General features: G+C 44.1%; 1 protein-coding gene across 1 annotated transcript in view; it reads right to left on the bottom strand.

Moving 5' to 3' along the window:
- ADAMTS12 (ADAM metallopeptidase with thrombospondin type 1 motif 12) overlaps positions 1-25,519 on the bottom strand; it is a 312,048-nt gene that overhangs the window by 174,503 nt on the left and 112,026 nt on the right. Inside the window, exon 3 of the mRNA XM_035714864.2 lies at positions 22,859-23,009. Within this exon, the coding sequence (XP_035570757.2) occupies positions 22,859-23,009 (151 nt within the window). The remainder of the gene's footprint in view (positions 1-22,858; positions 23,010-25,519) is intronic.

Below are 25,519 nucleotides of genomic sequence, written 5' to 3'. Positions count from 1 at the left end.
CGGTGACACAATCAGCCACAGGCTGCCAGGTGGACAGAGTGAGTTTCCAGTGCCCACAACCTCCAATCCTTCCTGCTTCCCTCCACTGAGTTGTGACATTAGACCCACAAGTCCTGCCTGGTGGCCCTCACATGCTCTCGGGCCGCGGTCCGATCACTAGGATTTGATGAGGTGGGCCATCCCAGGAGCCTCTCTGCCAAGCCATTAGCTTTCTGTTTCTTTTCTTTTTTTTCTTTTTTTAACATTTATTTATTTAATTGCAAAAGAGAGAGTGAGAGTGAAAGAGAGAGAGAGAGAGAGAGAAAGCACAAGCAGGGAGAGGGGCAGAGGAGAGGGAGAAGCAGACTCGCCACTGAGCAGGGAGCCCGACTCAGGACTTGATCCCAAAACCCTGGGATCATGACCTGAGCTGAAGGCAGATGCTTAACTGACTGAGCCACTCATGGCCCCAAAGTCATTTGCCCTTTAAGCCTTCCTTCTTCTCAAGCCTTACTTCTTCTCACTGAGGGCAGGGCAGTGTCCATGCTAGCAGGTGTTCAGGCTACCACAGGCTCTTCCACAAACCCCAGGCCAGGAAGGGCCACCTACCCTGTGGAGAACTCAGTGCTTAGTGAAGGAAAGGCCAGTTAGAACAGAGATCAAGGGGATTCCTGGGTGGCTCAGCGGTTTAGGGCCTGCCTTTGGTCCAGGGCGTGGTCCTGGGATCTGGGATCGAGTCCCGCATCGGGCTCCCGGCATGAAGCCTGCTTCTCCCTCTGCCTGTGTCTCTGCCTCTCTCTCTCTCTATCATGAATAAATAAATAAAATCTTAAAAAAAAAAGAAAAAAAAGAACGGAGATCAAGAGAAAGAATTTCTAGGATCAAATGACTACCCAGGAATATCGAGTATGGCTAAACCAGTCATTTAACCTCATAGTTGTGATGATCTCATTTATAAAGGATTCCGTTACAAAGTAACACGTGTCATGTGTGTATGTGCACATGTGCATGCATACACATGGACAGGCATTGTGTACATGTATGTGTATGTGCACATATATGTATGGATGCATAGGGAAGCTGATGCACATGAAACAAGACACATTAATACTAGCCCTGTGTGTTGAGGAGTACACTGATATTTTATATTTTTATACCCATATGAGGTTTCCAAATGTTACATTATGCAGATATAACTTACACAATCAGAAACACAGTTTAATAGGAAAATAAGTTCCAGCCCACTTGAGTGCATAAGTAGATAGGAGACCCAACAGGAATCCGCTCTACAGTACTGTGAAGAATCAGAGCCACTGCCCAAATGGCTGAACATCTGGGATTTTGGCAATGGGCAAGTCAGGCAGATCCTGCTTGTTAGCCAGCAGCAGAATCTCCCCAAATATCCCTCCAAATGAAGAGACCCAGGTGGTGTGAGATCCTTAACACCTAGTTTCAGGCAGCAGAGCAAGAGGGTTGGGCATGTGTGTGTGTGTGTGTGTGTGTGTGTGTTTTATAAATTACTAGCACAGAATGTGTAGCTTTAAAAACAGTACTTATTAAAAAAAAAAAAAAACAGTACTTATTAAATACCCAACATTTAAAAAATACATAATAATTATGGGGGTTTATACCAGCAGAAGTTCAATTCTGGAACTCCAAGCAAAAGTCAGAAAGTAGAAGGCTCCTTTCCTGCACCCTGGTGCTCTTAACAGTGTCCCTCACCACCCACCCAGGGTTAGAAGGAAGACCCCAAGCACAGGGTCAATCTGAATCTTTCCGCATGAGATGGGACTATACACAGTTTATGCCAATAGTTGCAAAAACAGCATATCCGTGACATGCTATAAGGATTAATATTGCACAAGGCCACAAGATGGCGATATTATGCTAGTAAAGTCTGTCGGGGTGTGTGTGTGTGTGTGTGTGTGTGTGTGTGTGTGTGTGTGTCTGGTAAGAGTTAACCCTTTTTGGAAGGGGACAGTGGACAGAAAGGTGGGAGGCAGGAATGACCACAGAATCTCTTTCCTCTGTCTCCTTCCCTATGTCTCTTGATCTTGTCCTTGCTCCTAAAATATAACTTAAATGCACATTTAATTAATTAATTAATTATTTATTTAAAATATTATATTTATTTATGAGAGACACAGAGAGAGAGAGAGAGAGAGAGAGAGAGAGAGAGAGGCAGAGACAGGCAGAGGGAGAAGCAGGCCCCATGAAGGGAGCCCGGGTCTCCAGGATCACGCCCTGGGCTGAAGGCAGCGCTAAACCGCTGAGCCACCGGGGCTGCCCTAAGTGTGCATTTTAATTTTTAACATAAAACTTTAATTCATTATCTTAATCTCTAAGAGGATGGATTAAAAATCTGTAATTTCATTATTTTTCACTAACAGGAAAGTATACTAAAATCAGTCCGTGGTTTTCCAGAGGCCAATTCCCACCACTGATCTACAGGAAGCAAGTGTCAAAAGATAGAAAGGTCCCTCTCCTACTTAATTCTACAGCAGGGTTTGTTTCTTTAGGAGTCTCCACTTCATCCAGCGTTTTCCACCCTGTACAATGTCATTAACTCCACTGATGTGTTTGAACAAATGCCTAACTGTGGCCGTGAAAGACAGGCAACTCCTTGCGTGGTCCTTTAGCTTTGCTCACTTAGGATAAGCTAATTATTTTCCTGAAGCTCTTTGGCAATGGTGGTCCCTGCCTTAGCGGAGACTGTGGGAGGGTGGAGTTGATGGGAAGCAGCTCAGAAGTCAGGCGGATCTGGACACGAATCCCAGCTCCAGCTCCACCACTGCTTGGAGGATCTCTGACCTGCCTTGTTTTCTCACCTGTAAATAGGGGCATTAAAAATGGCCTTAGAGATATTGTAGGAATGAGACACATGATATTTGCAGAGCTATTTCACTCTGTATCATACATATAATAAATGGCAACTTATTTTTAATCAATGTTATTATGAATTACAAATTCACTTCCCCTCTGCTTGTTATCATTCTTTCCTCTACAGTAGTGCAGTGTGTACTGAAGACAACAGGCACACATGCAGGAACTCCTGCCGCCTGGTCATGCAGTCCCAAGCTTCACGCAGACAGGCTGACAGACCCAGAATGGAAGCTGGCTGGAAGGCAGCAGCAGGGATAGGGATAAGATGCTCTGTCCCAGCAGAGGCTGGAAAGATGCCAGAAGTCTGCACATGGCTCTCCTGACCAAGACATGTTGAGAGTATATCTTTTTAGACTGTGTGAGATGAAGAATTATTCCAAATACACAAGATTGATGGGATACATAGGATTTTTAAAACTACTCATCCTTATTGTCGATATCAGAGAATGTGTTCTTCGGTAGAGGTGTCAAAAAGGTAAAATCATATTTTCCAACTCTGACTGGCTGGCAGCAGCTAAAACTGCAGCTTCATGGAAAAATGCTCTGGGGCTGCCTCCTGGCCGAGCCAGACAGGGTGCTGTGATAGCTCTGTGGTGTCTGCCCAGGCACCGGGAGCCAGAAGCAGCAATGCATGTGCCACATACTCGCCATCTCCCTCCTCATTCAAAATCCAACTGTAAACCATGAAAGAGGTACCAGAAAAAAAAAAAGGTGAATGTTTATCTGATACTAAGATGGGAAAGAACCCTGTAAGCATCAAAGGAATGAAAGAACTAGCAAAGAAAACCAAACATCTCAACAAAAACAAAAAATATCTAAGTATTGAAAAATATTCAAAAGAAAAAGAGCAAGAAAACTATTTTTCACAAATAGGGCAAAAGTATTACATACTTATGAAACTTATGAATTATTAAGAAAAACAATAATCCAGTAGAAAAATGACAAATGATATCTCACAGAGAGATGATTCTTACGGAAGAATTTTAAATGACTCAAAAGCTTAGGTAACCAATGTGCACACTCATATTTACAGAAATAATTCAAGAACTTATGAGATCACATTATATACATAATATCAGAGAAGAGAGTCCTATACTCAGTGCTGGTAAGAATAGAAGTGGATACTTTTATATGTTGCTTTTAGAAATATAAATTGGCCTTTAAAAACATTTTGTTGTTTATTTGAGAGAGAGAGAACACTCAGGCATAAGTGGGGGGCAGGGTCAGAGGGAGAGGCAGGCTCCCCCCTGAGCAGGGAGTCTCATGCAGGGCTCAATCCCAGGGCCCTGGAATCATGACCTGAGCTGAAGGCAGATGCTTAACCTACTGAGCCACACAAGTGCCCCAGAAATATAAATAGCCTTTTAGAAAATAATTGAAAATACTTCTAGTAATTCAATTATAGGACTCTAATATTTTTTAATGTGGGCAAAATTTGTAGGATAATAATCATAGAGTTTTATTATAACAAATTTTTTTTAAAAAAATCTAAATGTCCAAGTAAAAGTTGATCTATCCAACAGACCAGTTTCAAGCAATCCTTAAAATTGTTTTAAAATAGTTCTGATAGTCACAGAGAGAGAGAGAGAGAGGCAGAGACACAGGCAGAGGGAGAAGCAGGCTCCATGCACCGGGAGCCCAACGCGGGATTCGATCCCGGGTCTCCAGGATCGCGCCCTGGGCCACTCTCTTTCACCATACACAAAGATAAACTCAAAATGGATGAAAGATCTAAATGTGAGACAAGATTCCATCAAAATCCTAGAGAAGAACACAGGCAACACCCTTTTTGAACTCGGCCATAGTAACTTCTTGCAAGATACATCCACGAAGGCAAAAGAAACAAAAGCAAAAATGAACTATTGGGACTTCATCAAGATAAGAAGCTTTTGCACAGCAAAGGATACAGTCAACAAAACTCAAAGACAACCTACAGAATGGGAGAAGATATTTGCAAATGACATATCAGATAAAGGGCTAGTTTCCAAGATCTATAAAGAACTTATTAAACTCAACACCAAAGAAACAAACAATCCAATCATGAAATGGGCAAAAGACATGAACAGAAATCTCACAGAGGAAGACATAGACATGGCCAACATGCACATGAGAAAATGCTCTGCATCACTTGCCATCAGGGAAATACAAATCAAAACCACAATGAGATCCCACCTCACACCAGTGAGAATGGGGAAAATTAACAAGGCAGGAAACAACAAATGTTGGAGAGGATGCGGAGAAAAGGGAACCCTCTTACACTGTTGGTGGGAATGTGAACTGGTGCAGCCACTCTGGAAAACTGTGTGGAGGTTCCTCAAACAGTTAAAAATAGACCTGCCCTACGACCCAGCGATTGCACTGTTGGGGATTTACCCCAAAGATACAAATGCAATGAAACGCCGGGACACCTGCACCCCGATGTTTCTAGCAGCAATGGCCACGATAGCCAAACTGTGGAAGGAGCCTCGGTGTCCAACGAAAGAGGAATGGATAAAGAAGATGTGGTTTATGTATACAATGGAATATTACTCAGCTATTAGAAATGACAAATACCCACCATTTGCTTCAACGTGGATGGAACTGGAGGGTATTATGCTGAGTGAAGTAAGTCAGTCGGAGAAGGACAAACATTATATGTTCTCATTCATTTGGGGAATATAAATAATAGTGAAAGGGAATATAAGGGAAGGGAGAAGAAATGTGTGGGAAATATCAGAAAGGGAGACAGAACGTAAAGACTGCTAACTCTGGGAAACGAACTAGGGGTGGTAGAAGGGGAGGAGGGCGGGGGGTGGGAGTGAATGGGTGACGGGCACTGGGGGTTATTCTGTATGTTAGTAAATTGAACACCAATAAAAAATAAATTAAAAAAATAAAAAATAAAAATAAAATAGTTCTGAATGGGACACCTGGGTGGCTCAGAGGTTTAGCACCTGCCTTCAGCCCAAGGCGTGATCCCGGGATCGAGTCCCACAGCAGCTCCCTGCATGGAGCCTGCTTCTCCCTCTGCCTGTGTCAGCCTCTCACTCTCTGGGTCTCTCAGGAATAAATAAATGAAATAGTTCTGAAAAAGATTTATTACTATTATTATTAATGTGAAAAGATTTTGCACATCCCAATTATGTGTTTCATTATGTTATACTGTATTGTGCTTTTATAATAGTAAATTATATTGTCATGTCATATATGTCATATTATAGGAAATAAATAAAATATAAGTAGTGGTTCTTTTTTGGTTGTGTGATGTGTATTTTTATTTTCTTCATTTATATTTTTCTACATTCTCCAAGCAAAAAGTAATATATGTTCATTATTTCCTTTAACTGTGAAAAAAATTTAAACCGATTTGATTACAACTATCACATGAAGTTTTTTTCGGGCAAACTAACACGGTAGGGCCAGAAGACAAGTTCTATACTCACACAGACCTTTGTCACTTTCAACAATGTGAGTGTGGGTGAGTCACTTAACCTCCCTAAGCCTCAGTTTTCTTGTCTGTGGAATGGAAATAATAATAGTACCTGCCCATAGGATAGCTGTGAGTCTTCAGTAAGAGATCCTCTCAAGTGGTTATATTACGTCTGGCACATAGGAGGTACTTAATCCTGATCACTAGCTGGCCTGAGGGGAACTGGCAATCGGCTTGCAACAGATGAGTGTCAGCCAGTGAAAGGAGTTGTGGCATGTCTGCCGCTTTACATTTCATATGAACGTCAACACAATCACGCTTTGTGCAAGGCCAGGCGGCTTTGTGGTGGGTCAAAAGAACCAATGTGAGCTGAAGTTTCCTGAGAACCGTGATCGATGCCATGTCCTAAACCATCATTCCACAACGCAGCCAAGGAGACTCATCAGCAAGACACAGCTGGTACCAGCCCCCGCCACTGAGCCCTTCATCTTCTCCGGTTCCCACAGAAATGTAGCCAAGCAAGGACCACGTGCATATTACAGATGAAGACAATGAGGCTGAAAGAGAAACTCATCTGAGGTCACAGAGCTGCTCCCTGTCAAGATTCACACCTAGATTTCATGTGACATCAAAGCCTGGACTCTCACACCACCATCAATACACAACACACACACGGACTCTCACACCATCATCAGTGCACAACACACACACACACACACACACACACACACACACACAGCCCTTAGCATCAGGACGCCCCTGGAGGATGGCTGAGCAGTCAGCGCGGGCATGGCTCTGAGCAGTGGCCAAGCCATCAGACGGAGTGGAGAGGCTCCAGTTCCCTCCTTTCTCTCCTCCACCCCATAACCAAGGGATGCGCCTCCTGCCTCTGCTGCTGGCAACTGGAGACCAAGGCTCTCTGCCTCTCCAGTGGGTAGGCATCTCTGACACTCCTGGTGCCCCCTTAGGCAAAGGCGGACTCCTCAGGCCCTGCGGGAACTGCTCAAGTGTCACTGGGTAGACAGAAGACAGCCCCGCAGAGCCCATCCCTGGGAAGCAGTGGAGGACACAGGCACAGAGCCCTGCAGGGAACAGCAGCCTCAGCAAGAAAACCTCAGCTGACCAGATGAACGTACAGCATCTCCTGACTTTAACCAGCTGGAGACATAGTCATCATCTATTTTTGAACAATTGCAAATTTTAAAAATTATGATAGCAGCTCATGTGTATCACACGTTCAATTTAATGTACTAAAACACGCGTAGCTTTTTGCATTCCTTACGACAACCCTATGCCCTGAGAGTGATTTTTATGGGCCCAATTTCCTGATAGTGATTCACAAATGAAGTATGTGTGCTCATGTTCAGGGTGGGTGAGGAAGTGGGATGCTCGTTGTTCTGAAGATTGACAATCCCTGGGGGCCTGACAGGAAGGGTGCTGGCGCCAAGAGTGTGTGTGTGTGGGGGGGAGCAGGATGGGGGGGCACTGCCTTGGGACAAAGACGGGGGGGGCACTTGGTCAGGGTGGAAAGATGCCCTGGGGCCTGGCTGGAGGAGGACTCATGGTCCACCCTAACAAGGTTTCTAGACCTTGGCCCCCAGTTTCTAGACCAGCATGTCTGATTTCTATCAGGTCATAACTGCTACAAGGTACCACGATGATTCCTGCTAAAATCTCAGGTCTCTGGTGGGTTCTCCTGATTCTTAAATGACCTGAGACCTAATAAAACGTTTTTTAATGACAACAATAAATTTGAAATAACAACTGCATTAAATGCATTAAGCATTTAATATGTTGTATCTGTTTTAGCTCTTTTAATGCCCTCACAAATTCTTACTGATGAAAAACCCAGGCACAGAGGGGTTGAGTAATTTGCCCCACGTCTTCTTTTTGTAAGGGACAAATGAATGAACTCACGATGAATGGCTGCATTAACAGTCTAGATTAGTGGTTCCCAGAGCTTTAGCCTGAATCAGAATTGTCTGGAGAGCCAGTTAAGACACGCACACTGTGTCCTACTCCCAGAGTTTCTGAAGATCTGAATTTCTAAGAAGTTCCCAGGTGATGCTGATGCTGCTGGTCCAGGGACCACACTTTGAGAAGCAATGGTCTAGACAAAGGGTCAGCAAATTTTATGAAAGGGCCACAACAGTAATATTTTGTTTTGTCCATCAAGAGGCAAAATCCAGGACATTATACAGGTACCCAGATACCTATTTTAAATGTAACCATTTAAAAATATAAAATCCATTCTTAGCTCTCAGGCCTTAACAAAAGATGGAAGGCGAATTTGCCTTGTGGGCTGGACCTAATTTGTGGTCTTGGTCCCCCCCTTTCCCTCACCCCACACCAGTTTTCCTGTTTTTCTTGAGGTGCCAGCTGCCTGACGGCTGAGTCAGAAAAGTGTACCTCAGCTTAGGCTGCTGACAGTTTGGCCAACATCCAGCACAGGCTACAGAGCAGCAGTGACTATGATAGCAATGCCAGTAAGGGGAAAAGCCTCCTCTCCAGCTGGCCCCAAACCTCTGACACTTCGGGGCATGTCGGTCACCATGGATTTGGAATGTCCCATGCGGATGGCTGGAAGCTGATCATTTGTTTGATTTTTCCAGGGCCAGATAACATTAAAAGTTGCCTGTTTAGTGTTGTTTTCTCTGGGAAGTAAGGATTCTCACAGCTTTTTGAAAACAGTAATGATGGTATTAAAGATTATATGATTATTAATGAAGACAATAAAAATTAGTGCCATCTGCTTAAAAAGTACCTAATTCTTTGCATATTTCAGATGACCCCAAAGTGGAAAAATTTGGTACTGAGGTTATTCTGTATTTATAAGGAGTTCTCTATCAGAGGGTTTTGTGTTCTGAATGTTTGTGTTCCTGGGCTTCCAATTTTTCAAGCATCCACTTTTGTCCCCAGTGACTAAAAACAGGGGAAGAAACCACAAGCCTCCTGCAGAGAACATCTCCATCTGCCCCCCAGGATGTTCGCAAAATGAGTGGTGTGGAGGAGACATTCCAGTAACGATGCTCGACCACTGCTGGGTTTTCCACTGGTGACCCTGAGAGGTCCGTGCCCTCCCACGACCATCGGAGATGTGTAAAAAATTCCCTGACTCATTCCAGTTTTACAAGACATGACTCAGAGCCGGTCTCTGTGCTGGATCTGCTGGGAATGACGAGGCAAGCATTACTGCTTTTCATGGCCCGCCTGGAGAGTTCTGCAAAAGGCATGAATCCGGCTTCGAAAGTCTCCCGCAGGGTCCAAAGAGGTTGACAGCACCTTCCCCGGTGTGCAGTCTGAATGAAGATTTAAATGCTTCTGCACTGTGACAGCATCCTAGATCATGCTGCACGGCAGGGCACTCAAAAGCTGACCCCACAACCCGCTGCCAATACATGACCCTCTGCTTCCTGGGGGAGAAAGAATGGAGATGGAGGGAATGACAGAAAAGGAGAGCATTAATCACTGCACTCGGGCACCCACACTCTCTGCTATGCGTCAGGATGCACCAGAGCCTGTCCCCGGTGGTTCTCGATCTTTCTTTCACACACGGGCCCCCCATGGTGGGGACTGGAGACGCGTGGGGGATAGCTCCCTGCAGGGCCAGAGGAACGGGGCTCCCCAGGCCCGTCTCCGCAAGGTGGGGACTGCCAAACGTGGGCCATGCCTCTTCCCCAGTGAAGGCCCCTGAGCTCTTACTCAAAACCCTTGGGGCCACATGCGCTGGAATTCCAAGTTGCTGCAATACCAAGTTGCTGGCAAGCAGTAGGATGCTGCTTAGTTGCGGGCGGAGAGGAGGGAGGAGCTGTTGAAGGGCTGGGGAGGTTCCGTTTTGCAAGATGAAGAGTTGCAGACACCCGCTGCACAGCTACGTGAATGCACGTAACACCACTGACCTGTACACTTAAAAAAAGGATAAGATGGTCAAGTTTGTGTTACTTGTCTTTTGCCACAATTTAACCAAAACAAACAAACCTGCCGTGGGTCATATACTGTGTACTAGTGGACATCGCCCAGGGGCTAGGGTGGTACCCTGACGCCAAACACGTGGATCCAGGAGCCTCACCGTGCCCCGCGGCTGCCACCGGCACAGATGTGGTCAACGGGATCCTGGAGGAGTCCGCTTTCGATTGCGGCTGTTCCCCGGAAACACAAGGTGCGCAAACGCTCCCCTCAGCCTGCCGCGTCTCCCGCCTGTTCCCGGGGGAGGCCGACCCTAAGGGGTCCCGAGCCCACGGCGCTGGCGGGGCAGGGCCCCCGGGCGAGGTCGGCCGTGGTGCCCTCCGGGACGCGCGCCTGCGGCTGCGGCTGCAACTGCGACTGCGGCTGCGACTGCGACTGCGGCTCCGTGCACCCCGCGGAGGCCCCGCCCACCCGTGGCCCCGCCCACCCCCGCGGAGCCCCCGCCCACCCCGTGGTCCCGCCCACCCGTGGGCCCCGCCCCGCTGAGGCCCCGCCCACCCCGCGGAGGCCCCGCCCGTCGGGGGTCCGGGGCTCAGGCTGCCCGGCAGCTCCAGGTCCCCTGAGGGGGCGTGGGGGACGCGGGGGGCCCGGGGGGGGGGCGGAGGGACGGACGGACGGACAGAAGGCTGGAGGGCCGTCCCCGAGCCTGCGGCGGAGGAGCGGTGGCCGCTGCGGCCCCGCCCCGCTGTGCAACACGGGGTACGAACACAGCCGGGCCACGTGTACACCCGCTACCCAGCACACCCCCCGCACACCTACCCAGCACACACGTAAACACACGTGTACACACACTACACAAGACACAGCACACACACCTGCATACCACACACGTAAAATCACATGCACACATACTATATAAGACACACCACACACATGAACACACGCGTGCACATACTACACAGGACACAAACCACACACACACCTACACACCACAGACATAAACTCACATGTACACATACTTCACAAGACACCACATATAAACACTCACCTACACACCGCACACACTCCACACAGACACACATGTATATGTACTATACAAGCACATACCACACGCATAAACACACCTGCATACCACACGTATACCACACACGGAAACACACGTGTACACATACTACATAAGCACACAACATGCACTGCACATGTGCACACACACACATACACACCCCACTCGGGTGTAATTTAGCTAAAACACTAAATCCTGAACCTAGAATAACAATCCCACTGTATCTGACATCTCTCAAATATTTGTGGAGTCTTTTTAATCAAGCATCACATTTCAAGAGAAATTTGTGTGTGGGGTGGGGGTGTAGAACCGGGGTAAGTAGGCCCTCTGATCTTACTGCTACTTGAAATTCTCATCTCTCTCCAAGATGTTAGGGACCTTGGGTCCAAATTCAGTTTCTGGACTGTCACTTGTTCCCTCTGAGGCCCCAACTCCTGCTGACACACCAGACACACCCGCTAACTCAGGGCCCGAGGATGTGCTGCCGCAGTCCCAGCAGCCTGAGTCCGCAGCCTGAGCTCCCGAGTGTTAGGCCTGGCAGTTTGGGATGGGGGTGCGTACAGGGGCAGAAGACCCAGAGGAGGACGCCCCTTGGCAGCCCTGCCCTGCGGGTACTGGAGAGATGCGGCACGGTCCTTCCCTTTCCAGTGTGGGACACCAGTGTATACAAACCCACTTGAAGGATTTCAAACCACACTGGTATGAATCAAGAATGTCATCGTTGCTTTGCTTCTAGATGGCGCAAATAAAAACAGAAACAAACTCACAACGTATGAGTTGTGAGAGTTAAAAGAATCCACTAAGATCTTCCAAGCCCCTCATCTGACTGATAAGGAAATGGAGGCCATGGTTGCATACCGTGTCCCCATTAGCGAGTGACAAAAGTGGCACAGAATATGATTCTCCTGATTTCCACTCTGTTCTTCCTCAAACTCTACTGTGAAAGAAAAATGGAAAACTCATTTGCTTATATATGAGCAAAACTAAAAATAATGATTAATAATAATTACTTTTCACCGATGGCTAATTCTACAGCAGTCTCAGGTGTACGTATGTGTCAGAGTCACTTTAATTTTTTGCCAGCAAAGCAACTCTAAACCCAAAGCCATGGTCTGTAGGATGCAACACAAAAAGAAAATATTAAGGCCCTGGGCAGGGGCAGAGAGGTCAATCTTTCTTCTGTAGCCTGTGACCTCAACCCACCCAGGTGGGTAACCCCATGGGATTGTAAACACCACCCCAGGACATGTTCAGTACCTGAATGGGAAGTGACTAAGAGGTCCCTTCCAGGTCACCTACCAAAGGCCAGCTTAGGACAGAGAAGACTGTTGCCATGTGTCATCCTGAGATACTGTAGGACACCTAATCCTGAAACTCCTCATTTGTGTGCACAGGCTCCCCTTGGGGGGTGGAAGACAGCCACGGGAGCAGGCCTCCCTACACTGGCGTGCCCGGGTCACTGCCCAGACAGGGTCACAGTGGAAAGTAAAGGTGGCCGAGAACCCATTCTGGGAGGCAGGGAGGTGGCAAAAAGCAAGCACACATAAGAAGAGCTGAGGCTCCAGGCCCACGGCGCATGCTCCATTGCCCGATCAGACTTCACTTGCAAAGCACAAAGTCAAAGATAAAATCATTAAGAATTTCAAGATTGCTACCACGGAGCACTGCTCTTCTGAGTGTGGCCCTGTGTGGCCCTATGTGGCCGCACTCGTCACACATCTTAAAGCCAGTCCTGACTAAACCTTCTTGTCGTGTGTATGGTCTTCTGTTGCTCGTGCAGCATAACCAACTGTTCACAGCTTGAAAGAACTAGAGGATCGCAGCGCAGGTGGCCCGCAGGGAACTGCTGTGTTAACCTTCTAGGGCCGCCAGAACAAAGTGCCACAGACTGAGCTGCTTAAACAACAGGAATTTATTTCCTCACAATTCCGAAGGCTAGAAGGCCAAGATCAGGGTGTTAGCAGCCTGCTGTCTTTCTGAGGACTTTCTCCGTGGCTTGTAGATGGCTGTCACCCCTTGTGTCCTCACATGGTCCTCTCTGTATGTGTCTGCGTACACATTTCCTCTTCTTCTAAGGACACCAGTCATATTGAATTAGGGCCCACCTTAATGACCGTATTTTCATTTAATTACCTCTTTAAAGATCCTATCTCCAAATATAGTCATGTTTGGAGGTACCCCAACAATAAAATTGGGGTGGGGGACACAATATAATCCCCATTAGGCACCATTCCTCAAACGTTGGATGTTCTGCAGAAGTGATCTTGGGAAAAATGGCTCCCTGAGAGTTTATACCCAGGCTATGGCTTCTCTCAGAGGTTCTCTAATGCTCCTGATCATATTGGGTTCCTCTACTGTACACTCTTATGGCATTTGTCACAGTGCTCATATGTACTATTTTTATGATTTTTGTTAAGTTCTCCCCCAACAATCTTATAAGCTCATGAGGGAAGCGTCCAACCTGCATGTTCAGAGTTGTATCACTTAGTATCTGGCCCATAAGAAGCATCAAATTAATATTTCCTGAAGGAAGGAAGGAAGGTCAACCAATGACACATAAACTAATGTAAATTAAATTCTGGAACTTTCTAATCTTCAGTTTATTGGCCCAGAAAGCCCAGAAAAGGGATCTACTTTTCTGCCTTTAGAGGAGAGGACTTCAAGCATAAAGTGCATTCATAATTTCCTCAAATATTTGATTTCAAACCTAACAAGTAAACTTCCTTCCCCATACAGAAACAATTTCATGGTTATTTATGAGACTTTCAGCTGCTGCACAGAAATGGGACTATGTGGGGGTGGGAATGTTTGTTTTCCCAAACACTGACATTAATCAAGCTGTGGGACAAATACATAGTTAACATTAACTGCCGCCCAAAGAACACATTTGCCTTGCCTCAGTGACTCAGAGCACTCTTGGAATGCTGGCCCCCCAGCCCTGGTAAGACGAGTGTCTGCTCACACCTGCAGGACCCTGTTGTAAGTACACATCATTCGCTCATTCAATGGACAAACATTTATCAAGAAATAATTATTACAAAAAATAATTATTATGTATCAGACACTGGGCTCAATTTTCAGGACACAGGTATCCTTGGTACTTAGGATACAAAGACGAGTTTAGTGTGGAAACAGAATACAAATTGAACAGGATAATCACTAATGAAGCTATGATTCGTTCATTTACTCACTGATTCACTCAACGTTTACCAGCTGACTATGGCGGGCTCTGTTCCAGGCAGTGGGGATACAGCAGAGAACAAAAGTGAGGAAGTGTGTGCCCTCATGAAGTCTACGTTCTAGTTGGGGGAAGACAGACAATAAACTAATACATAGATAAGTAACATGAGGTGATGACAAATGAGAGAAAGCAGGATAAATGGTTTACCAGGTGACAGAAGGACAGCTTCTGTCAGGGAAGGCTTCTCTGATTGGGTGAATCTGAGCAATGACTTGAGCAGTGGGAGAGAGAATAAACCATGAAGAAATGAGCGGGGGGGGGGGGGGGGGGGGGGGGGTGCTGCCGTTTCCAGTGGGAGGGAACAGGAAATGCAAAAGCCTTGAGGTGAGTCCAACTGAAGGAACATCTAGGAGGCTAGGGAGGGGGAGGAGGCAGGGAGGTAGGAAGGTAGAAGGTTCCAGGGGCCACATCAAAATACAAAGTGAGCTCAGGAAAGGGACTCATCGTCAGTCCTCCTAGGGCCAACCATGTAGGGGAGGGGGAACTCACAAGGAAGCAGCTTTTGAAACAAGATTGAAAGGATGCCAGAAATTTGCCTCATGGACCAGTTGAGAACTGTCCTCCCAGCTCTCCACAGGAAGCTGAAAATCTGTGTGTCCCAGGTTCCAGGGCCAGCACAGACTCGGCCCTCTCATCTTCCAAGGCATTTGCTCTTCTTTATCTCTCCCCAGACAGCACACCTCTCCTGCCTGCTTTAGGCTCTTAGGCTCTCAGGCCTCCATCGCTACATTCCTGCAGGGGTCACTATTATGTTCACCACCGCATCCCCAGGTCTTTGAACGGTGCCTGGTGCAGAGTAGGAGTTTGCTGAGTAAATAAGCATCACTTGCTCTCTCTTACTCATCCATCCTCTTCCTTTTTGTAATATAAAAAATTGAAGTAGTCACTTTCAACTACAACCTCAGGCTAAGAATCGCCACCACTGTCATATTTTATCTTGTCCACACTGCTCTTCAATAACCAGGCATCAGAGTATCTACTAAATTTCTTCAGGAAAGTGTGGGTATTCTCAGAGGTTAATCTGCCAAATGCATCAGAGATGGTCAGTGAACTCAACAAGTACAAGTTCAACATTTCTGAGTTCCTACCCTGGTAGGGAACTCTGAGAGATCTTGGAGACACGCGTGTGAATAAGTAGACATGACTCCTGTCCTCCCTGAGCTTACAGTGCAGAGAAGGACACAGACAGATGTCCCTCATATGGTAAAGCCTGACGGAGCAGAAGTAGCTGGTGTTAAGAGTCATAGGAGAGACATCTCATGCAGATGGAGCCAAGAAGCTTTTCTAAAGGAAGGCGTGCATGAGTCCTAAAGATGAACAGAAATAACTCAGTAAAACTTTTGGGGAAAACACGTTTCAGGCAGAAGGAACCTAAATGCAAGGGCTAGAGGCAATGAAAATGAGGCTTCTTTGAGGAATAAAAACTGGTTCAGAATGGCAAGTGCTATGTTTGAGGTGAAAAGAGATGAAACTGGAGGAACAGGCAGGAAACACACAGAAAAGGGCACTCCTAACAGTTATTAAAGAGCTGGGTCTTTACGCTTAGGGCATATGTTTATAGGTTTTCAGCATGGGAGAGATATGATCTGATTTATGTTTTAGAAATATTTCTCTAACTTTTTAAAATTTAAATTCAATTAGCCAACATAAAGTACATAGTGTCAGATGTAGTGTTCAATGATTTATCAGTTGCATGTACCACCCATGCTCATGACATCACGTGCCCTCCTTAATGCCCATCATCCAATTTCCCCATCCCCCCACCCACCTCACCTCCATCAACACTCAGTTTGTTTCCTAGAATTAAGAGTCTGTCATGGTTTTTCTCCCTCTCTGATGACTTCCCACTCAGTTTTCCCTCCCCTCCTCTGACCCTCTGTGCTGTTTCTTATATTACACATATAAGTGAAAGCATATGATTATTGTCTTTCTCTGACTGACTTATTTCACTCACCATAGTACCCTCCAGTTCCATCCACATCAATGTAAATGGTAAATATTCATCTTTTCTAATGGCTGAGTAATATTCTGTTGTATATGTATAGACCACATCTTCTTTATCCCCTTCATCTGTCGAAGGGCATCTCAGTTCCTTCCACAGTTTGGCTATTGTGGACATTGCTGCTATGAACACTGGGGCGCAGGTGCTCCTTCGGGTCCCTACATTTATACTCCTCTAACTTCTAATAGGAGAGATCAAGGGCAGAGAGACTAGTCAGGAGGCTCTGCTATAATCTCGGTGTGGTTACGATGCTGAAGCACAGTAATGCACTGGAGAGAGGCAGACAACTGAGGAAAGTATTTAGGAGGCAGAAATGGCAGGGCTTGGCAATCTGGATCGATTGAAAACATAATAAAAGAAAACCCCACCAGGAGCTTGTTTGCCACACAGGGCTCTGTGTTAACTAGCACACAGCAAAGTAAGGTATGAATCACTGTGGAGTGGCTACAATCACAAGGCGATCAGCCAATCAGGAAATTCAAGACAAGTCTCGGGCTGGTTGTATTAAGAAAGTTTGCTGTTAGCCAAAACAAACAAACAACTTACGTACTTTAGACCCAGTATGGAGTATGACACCGATTTAGAATCAGCTACCTGGATTTCCATAAAATCAGAACAACTCCCCCCACCCCCACCCCCACCCCCACCCCGGCACACACTACATCAATTAGTGATCTTATATGCTAATTATTCTAATGTTAATGTCATAACATTTATAACATTTGTTAGCATTTAGTAATTTCTGTGCATGCCATTTAAAAGGCAACTCAAGGGACGCCTGGGTGGCTCAGCGGTTGAGCATCTGCCTTTGGCTCAGGGCGTGATCCTGGAGTCCCAGGATCGAGTCCCACATTGGGTTTCCTGCATGGAGCCTGCTTCTCTCTCTGCCTATGTCTCTGCCTCTCTCTCTCCCTCTGTCTTTCATGAATAAATAAATAAATAAATAAATAAATAAATAAGTCTTTTAAAAAAATAAAAAATAAAAGGCAACTCAAACAACAACAACAAAAATAAATAAAAGGAAACTCAAAAATTTCCAAAAGACTTCCATAAGAAATCTACTCGGACAGATTTCTGGCAATATGGTAGTCTAGATACTCTGAAAACCTCTCTCAGTATTAAGTCCTTAATAAGCAATTAAAAAGGGAAGAAATCTTCAGAGGCCAAAAACAGAAAAACAAATACAAGTAAGCAGAAATTCAGAAAGAAAAGCAAAAGATGGACTGTGAGGATCCTTTCTATGTGTCCCCTTTGGCTAGGTGCTGATCCCAGTATCCAAACAAACAGTAATCTGGCTGCTGCTGTGAAAGGTGTCTCACAGATGTAAATTAAAGTCCTTTATTCAAACAGTGTATGTTCTCATTCATTTGGGGAATATAAATGATAGTGAAAGGGAATATAAGGGAAGGGAGAAGAAATGTGTGGGAAATGTCAGAAAGGGAGACAGAACATAAAGACTCCTAACTCTGGGAAACGAACTAGGGGTGGTGGAAGGGGAGGAGGGTGGGGGGGTGGGGGTGAGTGGGTGACGGGCACTGAGGGGGACACTTGACGGGATGAGCCCTGGGTGTTATTCTGTATGTTGGTAAATTGAAAACCAATAAAAATTATTTTATTAAAAAAAAAGAAAAAGGGATCCCTGGGTGGCGCAGCGGTTTGGCGCCTGCCTTTGGCCCAGGGCGCGATCCTGGAGACCCGGGATCGAATCCCACATCGGGCTCCCGGTGCATGGAGCCTGCTTCTCCCTCTGCCTGTGTCTCTGCCTCTCTCTCTCTCTCTCTCTGTGACTATCATAAATAAATAAAAAATTAAAAAAAAAAAAAGAAAAAAATAAAGTCCTTTATTCATTGACTTTAGTAAAGTCAAAGAGAATTATTCTTGGTAATCTGCAGGCCTGACTTAATCACCTGGAAGACCTTAATAGTCGAGCTGAGACCTGCCTTGGACACCACCGCTTCAGCCTATGCCTGACACTTGTAGCCTTCCTGCCTTTCCTGATGGTCTGCCCTTGGATCTGGGATTTGCTTAGCCAGCCCCCACTACAGTGGTAACCAATTTCTTGTAATAAATCTCCTAATATATATCTTCTACTGGTTCTCTGGCTGAAAGCTGATTGATGCACACAGCCAGCTGCTATACTAGGGTATCTGCTGCTTGCTATTTTGCTCTAGAGGAAAAAAAAAAAAGACAAGTTTAAAAGTCAGATTAGAGCCTAAGTGAAAAAATGAACCAGAAAAAGAAGAAACAAGTAAGCAAACCTACATTTGGTTCTCTGCGCATCAACTCTGGGTACAGGGGAGAAAACTATCCATGAGGAATCTATAGCCACAAGCCATGGATTTGGGGCCCAAGTTCATAACAAATATCTTCAAGTTCAACATTAAGCACAGAGAGAAACCACTTCATATCCCTGACTAGCCAAATTTAAAAGTGAGAATAGCAAGTATTGGACAGAATGTGGAACAATGGAACCGCTCACTCACCACACTTGAACATCAGCTTTGGAAAGTAAGTTTGTGTCATCCGGTAAAGTCAGGTGTACATATCCCATGAGATATTCATTCCACTACTTGGTATGTATCTTTGATAACCCTATAGGCTCGAATCCTAAGAAACATGTTCAAGAACAGCCTCTATGACATAATATATAATAGCTCCAAACTGGATGCAGTTCATGTCTACTCACAGGAGACTGGTTAAGTGGAAGATGCACATAATGGAATACAGTTACAGCAGGGAAAATGAGTGAATTACAGCTACATATCCTGGCACAGAACATAATGCAGAGTGACAAAATGCCCGATACATGCATTAAGATTCCATTTTCCTTCATGGTCTTACCATTTAGTATAAAGATAAAACCAGGACCAGATCCCTACTTGCCCATGTCCTAAATCCAGGATGTCAGCTCTGAGGACCAAGAATTATATCCTATTCACATATGAACCCACAGAACCTAGGAGAGCACCAGACATAAAGAATATACCAAACAGATATTTGTTAAATGAATACATTCTGAACACAAAAACACATGCCAGGAACCACGCCCTATGTTCCCAACCTAAAGTCCTAATGCATGAAATCCCAAACTCTGATCTTATCTGCCTCAACCCCTTTCTGCCATAGATGACCCTGTAGCAGTTAGCATTTGATTGGACTAGTGTTAATTCCCCTTCCCCAACTTCCTAAAACCATAGTTTCCATTGATACTCCATCAATTAGTCACTTTAAGTCCCAGAATATGTTGACAAACAAAACAAAACAAAACAAAACAAAAACAAAAACAAAACTTCAGATAAAGGAAACTGTGTTTCCTAAGATAAAATGAACTTCTAAAGACTGTAATAAAATGAACTTTTGGACCACTGTGAAACTCCTGGACACTTTTCAATGTGGGAGATCAACATTAAGTAAAGGTACACATTTTAGAGGAATGTAATTGATAGATTTTCCTTTCTGAACTATTAGAGCACTTTTAAAGTACATCTTTTTTTTCAATACCAAAGGTGTTCCTACTTTAAACATTATAAAGACAGACCATTTTATACAAGTAAAGGTGATCTTTCTTGATATAATCACAGTAATTCAATCTTGAGACACCAACTGACCTAAGTATAAAATGTACCTTAATGTTGGCTAATGACATGGCCACTGTAGGTTAATTCCATCATCTCTGTAGGGTAACGCGGTGTAAGAACACCGCAATTACCTTGTTTAGCAAGACCAAGTATGTTTCAATATACCAAGATTTTTAAGTAAAAATTTTTAAAATCCAAATGTCAAATATATTCTAAGAATATTCACAAGTTGGGACGCCTGGCTGGCTCAGCGGTTGAGCATCTACCTTTGGCTCAGGGCGTGATCCCAGTTTAGGGATTGAGTCCCACATCAGGGTCCCTGCATGGAGCCTACTTCTCCCTCTGTCTATGTCTCTGCCTATCTCTGTGTCTCTCAGGAATTAATAAATAAAATCTTTTTTTTTTTTAAAAAAAGAATATTTGCAAGCACGTCAGATTACTCTTGAATCTCCAGCTATCATTTAGGCATTAAATCATGCTTGCTGTCTAGGGAAAGGATGATCACAAACAACTGATACTTTCTCAACTTCTAGAAAATACACCTTTCTTTTTTCTATCAATGTTATGTAGACGAGAGACTAGTATATTCTAGTTTCATCTATTTGGCTATGGAGCACTCTTCGTTTCATTCCAGTGATTTACCAAATTTCTACTTTGCACCTTACACTATGCTACATACTGTTTGGGAAAGGAATTCTTACTCTAATAGAACTTTCAAGACAGTTAATAAAACAAGATTTATATATTCAAGGAAGACATAAAGAATAAACATGAGGGAATATAAAGCCCAGGATATAATAGAACCTTGACTTCTAAGCTTGGCTATATTCTGAGCATCTACTACCTTGATGGTTTTGAAAGTTCACTCCTTTCTTTGAGTCACAATTACTTCTTTGGTAAAAACAATTAAAGGTCCTTCCAACAGAACTATCTATTCAATTCTGACACTGAAAGGTTTTAAGCAAGCTTAAGAGAATACCTTTTAGAAGATATGTGTGGAGAAATTTACAATGCAAAGATCATTCCAAGTGGGATTAATCGGAGAAGTTTCCAGTACTGGTTAAATCTTCAGCTGGCGGAGAACGAATAATGAAATGGCATGACAAGCACTATAGCTGAGGTATTGTGTGTGACCTAAATGGGGACATGACATTTGTAAACCTCACTCCTTTCCTATCCATTCCTTCTGTCTTTATGACAAAATATGTACCATTCTCAGTTCATTATTCATCAACTCTACCTCAACAGAGAAGGTGTTCATGGTGGATGCATGAGGAATAGCCTAACTCATTTCACAGCACAACTGTGGCTATAGAAGTGATTCTTGGGCCCTGTCCACTCACTGCCCTAATAATTTTCCCTGCCATACTGATGACTCAGTGATCTAAAAAATAGTGAATCACACATACAAAGTGTTATCCTATCATCCAATGTGTATAAGAGTTGGGAAATTCTTCAGGTGATTAGATCAGAGCCATAAAATTTCACATAGAAACTAAGTTATTTGGATTGGTAACTTAATCAATAGGATCATCCAGAAGAAGAATCTCTTTCCTTCTCTTAGCTTTTGCTAGAAGGAGATTTAGACAGTAGGTTATCTGATTTAGGACAAAGTTGGAATAGCTTCCTAAAGTTAAGGAATGCAAACAGCTGTCCATTTTTGTATACAGGAAACATTATAGACTCAAAATTTCTTATTCTTTACATACTCTGCTAAGATTATAGAATAAACTCCAAGGAAAGTTACCATCTATCCCAGGGTCTGGGTGAAGTCTATTGAGAAATTACTTGTCCCCTTGTCCTCTCCGTCTCCTGCTTGCCAAGTTCTGAGTCCTCTCAAACCTTTATTAGCATCGGCCTGCCCTAATTCTTTCACTATCTATCTATTTTCCCATAGAGGCCCACAGTTTCCAAATCCTTTGGACATATAAATAATATTAAGGATTCCTTTCGTTAACTGTCCCTCTGGCCCATTATTTCTTTTCTCTCTTTTTTTTATATAAATTTATTTTTTATTGGTGTTCAATTTGCCAACATTATTTTTTTCTCTTAAGAAAGGATAAACTATACAATATTTAAGAAAATGTCCCAATTTCCAGTGGCCTTTTATTCATAGATCATTATTTCCTACAAATCAGAGAGAATATGGGAATTGCAAGGAAACAACTTGGGTCAGTTCACCTCTGAAAATTATCTGAAACTGTTTAGTATAAGGTAGAGAGGACCAGTTCAGATCACTCCCAAGCAAGAGGCAGGGAACATACGTCAGTGAACTAAAAAACAAAAGGCAGCCAAAAGATGCTTTGCTGAATTCATCATCTGATAACGTGTGGATATTTCTTTCAGTTTCTCTTCACACATCATTATCAGCATCATCATACATTTAAATCCGCCATCCATACGCAGATATGACAAGCAGTTCAGTAATATTGCACACTAAAGTATTATAACTTTGCTAATACTAAAACTAATTGTCTTTAATTTAAAGTATCTTCCTCTAGGGATTTATAAAGTTTAAAAAACAAACAATTCATCATTATGAATATCAATTGAGTATCACTGATTAATGTAGCAAGGATGTGGAGAATGCCTCTTTCCCTTCCCATTAAGAACACAGAGACTAAAGTATGAAGAAGTGAAATTATTCCTAATAATTCCTAAGCCCAAGGGTATACACTTTGTGGCAACAGAGCGGGGATAGATAACAGATTTGAGTAAGAACTACCCACATTATAATAGAACAATAATGGAACAAAACAGACTCCTCAATGCAGTGAGGAGATTTAAGTCACCATACCCTTTAATCCACATGTTGGCTCCTTCTGTTCTGGAACTCTCTGCCTCAGCCTCCTGTAAATGATGTGTGGGTGGTACTCTCCCTCAGCCACTGGATGCTTTTTGACGGGCTCAATGAAGAAGTCTCCATGTGGTAGATGGAAAAACCCAGTCTGTAAATATACATAATACAAAGATCTATTTGAATCAATTCTATATCTATGCAAAGAAGATTAGTACAGTGAAAAATACGTAGATCTGATGATACCTGAAAACCTGTAAGACCAGTGCTTTCAAAGTCTGCCATTTCATCTCACAGGAAAGCTACACATGAACAAGTTAATGAGGTGTCTTTATAGTCACAGTTATTCAATATTTTAGGGTCATGGATCCCTTTGAGATTCCAATAAAAAAAATGTATCCAAAATGTGGCATGCAATGTTGCAGGTTCATTCCCAGCCCCTAAAACCATTGCTGGTTATCTATTAATCTTAAATTAGGAACCAGTGCTTCCCAGTTGCCCTATTATGGAATTGATACCTAAACCCCATATTCCATTGATAATTTTTTGGAAAACCTGTATGGAGGTAGTCTAGCAATATGTTCACATAGCTGCTTGACCTGAAGTGTTTTGGCCACAATGCTCTCATGGAAACAATAGAAACAGAGCACAGAGTCCCTGATCTGAGACTGAGTTTCCAGGAATCCACAGTGCAAAGTTCTCTGTCAGTTTCCAGGGGAGGGGAGCCCTCTCACTCACAGAAATGGGAATCAGTGATAAGCTGGAAAAAGCCCAAGAATGAATAACTCTTTCTGGAGCTCAGATCTAGAAGTGGTATATGCTACAACTCTCTTTTCTCTTCAGGAGAATTTCTTAGTGCTCATTTGAGATGTTTAGAAAACTCCTTTGCCAATGATCTGCTAGGCTGGACTTGAGGCTCAGGATCTGAATTTTATATTAACAAAGAAAAGAACTTGCCCTAGAAGACCTGCCTAAGGCACCATACTGAGGTGATCAGGAGCTCAGCCTCTGGAATTCAACTGGATTCAATCCCAGCTCCTCCACTTAGTAGCACTGTGACCTTGGGCAAGTAACTTGCTCAGTTTCAGCTTTGTCAAGTGAAAAATGGGGATAACCAAGGATTGTTATGAAGGCCAAATGAATTAATATATGCAAAGCTCTTAGAAAAGGGCCTGGCTCACAGTCTCATCTATCACTAGTCTCTTTCCGGATTTTATGTCATTTCGTTGTATTAGGATCAATATAGCAGATCAGTGGATAATAAGTTTTGCAAGAGTAAGCCTGGAAACACTGGAGGGGTTAGGGAAACCATGAAGGCTTCTGAGTTCAAGCCCCCTCACCATCCCTCAGCAAGCCACAGCTGCCCTGCTCTGCAGAGGAGTCTGAAGACTAGCTGAGCAGCCCCTATACTCGAAAAGACAAGAGGGGCTCATGAAAAGAGGCTGCTGTCTGTGGACAGTCCGTGACTTGGATGTCTTTCCAAAATGTTTGCTTCCCTGGACCAGTAACATAACTGGATCATAACATAAATCTCACAAATGGCTTCCTGTTTTCATTACTGACTTTGAAATGTCTTTAATAACATGGGGAATAGGAAAAAAAGGCACACTTTACTGGCAGTCATAACAACAGCTGTGTGATTTTGAATAGGTTACCCCACCTGTTAAATGGGGGTAAAACCTACTAATTCATAGGGCTGTTAGAAGAATCAAATGAGTCAAGGCTTATAAAAGTGCCATGCAAAGTACTTTACAAATGCAGGTTGGTAATGCTTTCTCTGAGAAATCCCATGTGACATAAAGAACTGACAAGACCCAGATTGTAACAGAATAGCTGCAAACAGACTTACGCAGTGCTGAGATTTGGTTCCATTTCTACTCTGAGACAAAGAGCACAGACATGAGAATGTAAGCCTGTTGCTGATGGAACTCATTTGTTCACAGAGAAAAGGAGGACTCAAAGACTCCTCAGGGAAGGCTGGTGTGGGGTCCCTTTGTGCAACTGCTATCAACCTAATACTGATGTCCTTGAAGAAAAAAACATTTGCCAACAAGAATGATTTATTGGTATTTCTTTAGCCTCAAATTCTGGACCCAGGTGGTACAGAAGAAACAGACGGGGCTCCAGCTGAGAACATAATAACTATTTATGAGCAATATGAATGAGAATGCCTGAAAGCCAAACAAGCATTTTCCTAAAGGTTTACTTTCATCTCATTCCTCCACGAGGCCAGCCCTGCACCTGGAAATCACCTACTCAGCCTAAATATTTCTCAGAAGCTGGATGGTGACAACTAGGAGGGCTGGCTGACTCACCAGCTGGAAGGGAAGCAGGACACCTGCTCACACGCCATGGACCCCACATGTGTGTCACACAGAAGGAGAGGGGATGAAGAGACACCTACTGGTCTGGAGGAGAATGAGGTGGGAAGATTTTCTAGCAGAGCTCCGCCCCTCTTCTCTCCACCAGTATATACACACAGGGCTTTATACAAGAGTATCCAGGTGGCAATGGTTTATTGGTCTCTCCTCACCTAACCAGAGCCAGGTCATGCCGAAAGAACTCATATATGGTTTGCTTTCCAAACAAAGCACTGGCCCCATGCTTTCCTGAGGCTAACTGCCCTACTACCAGTTCTGGAAGAGTCACTCTTCATTACAA

This window comes from Canis lupus, chromosome 4 (genome assembly GCF_003254725.2).
Source record: "Canis lupus dingo isolate Sandy chromosome 4, ASM325472v2, whole genome shotgun sequence".
Taxonomy (NCBI): domain Eukaryota; kingdom Metazoa; phylum Chordata; class Mammalia; order Carnivora; family Canidae; genus Canis; species Canis lupus.
The sequence above is the reverse complement of the archived record's forward strand: the minus strand, read 5'-3'. Positions and strand labels throughout refer to the sequence as shown.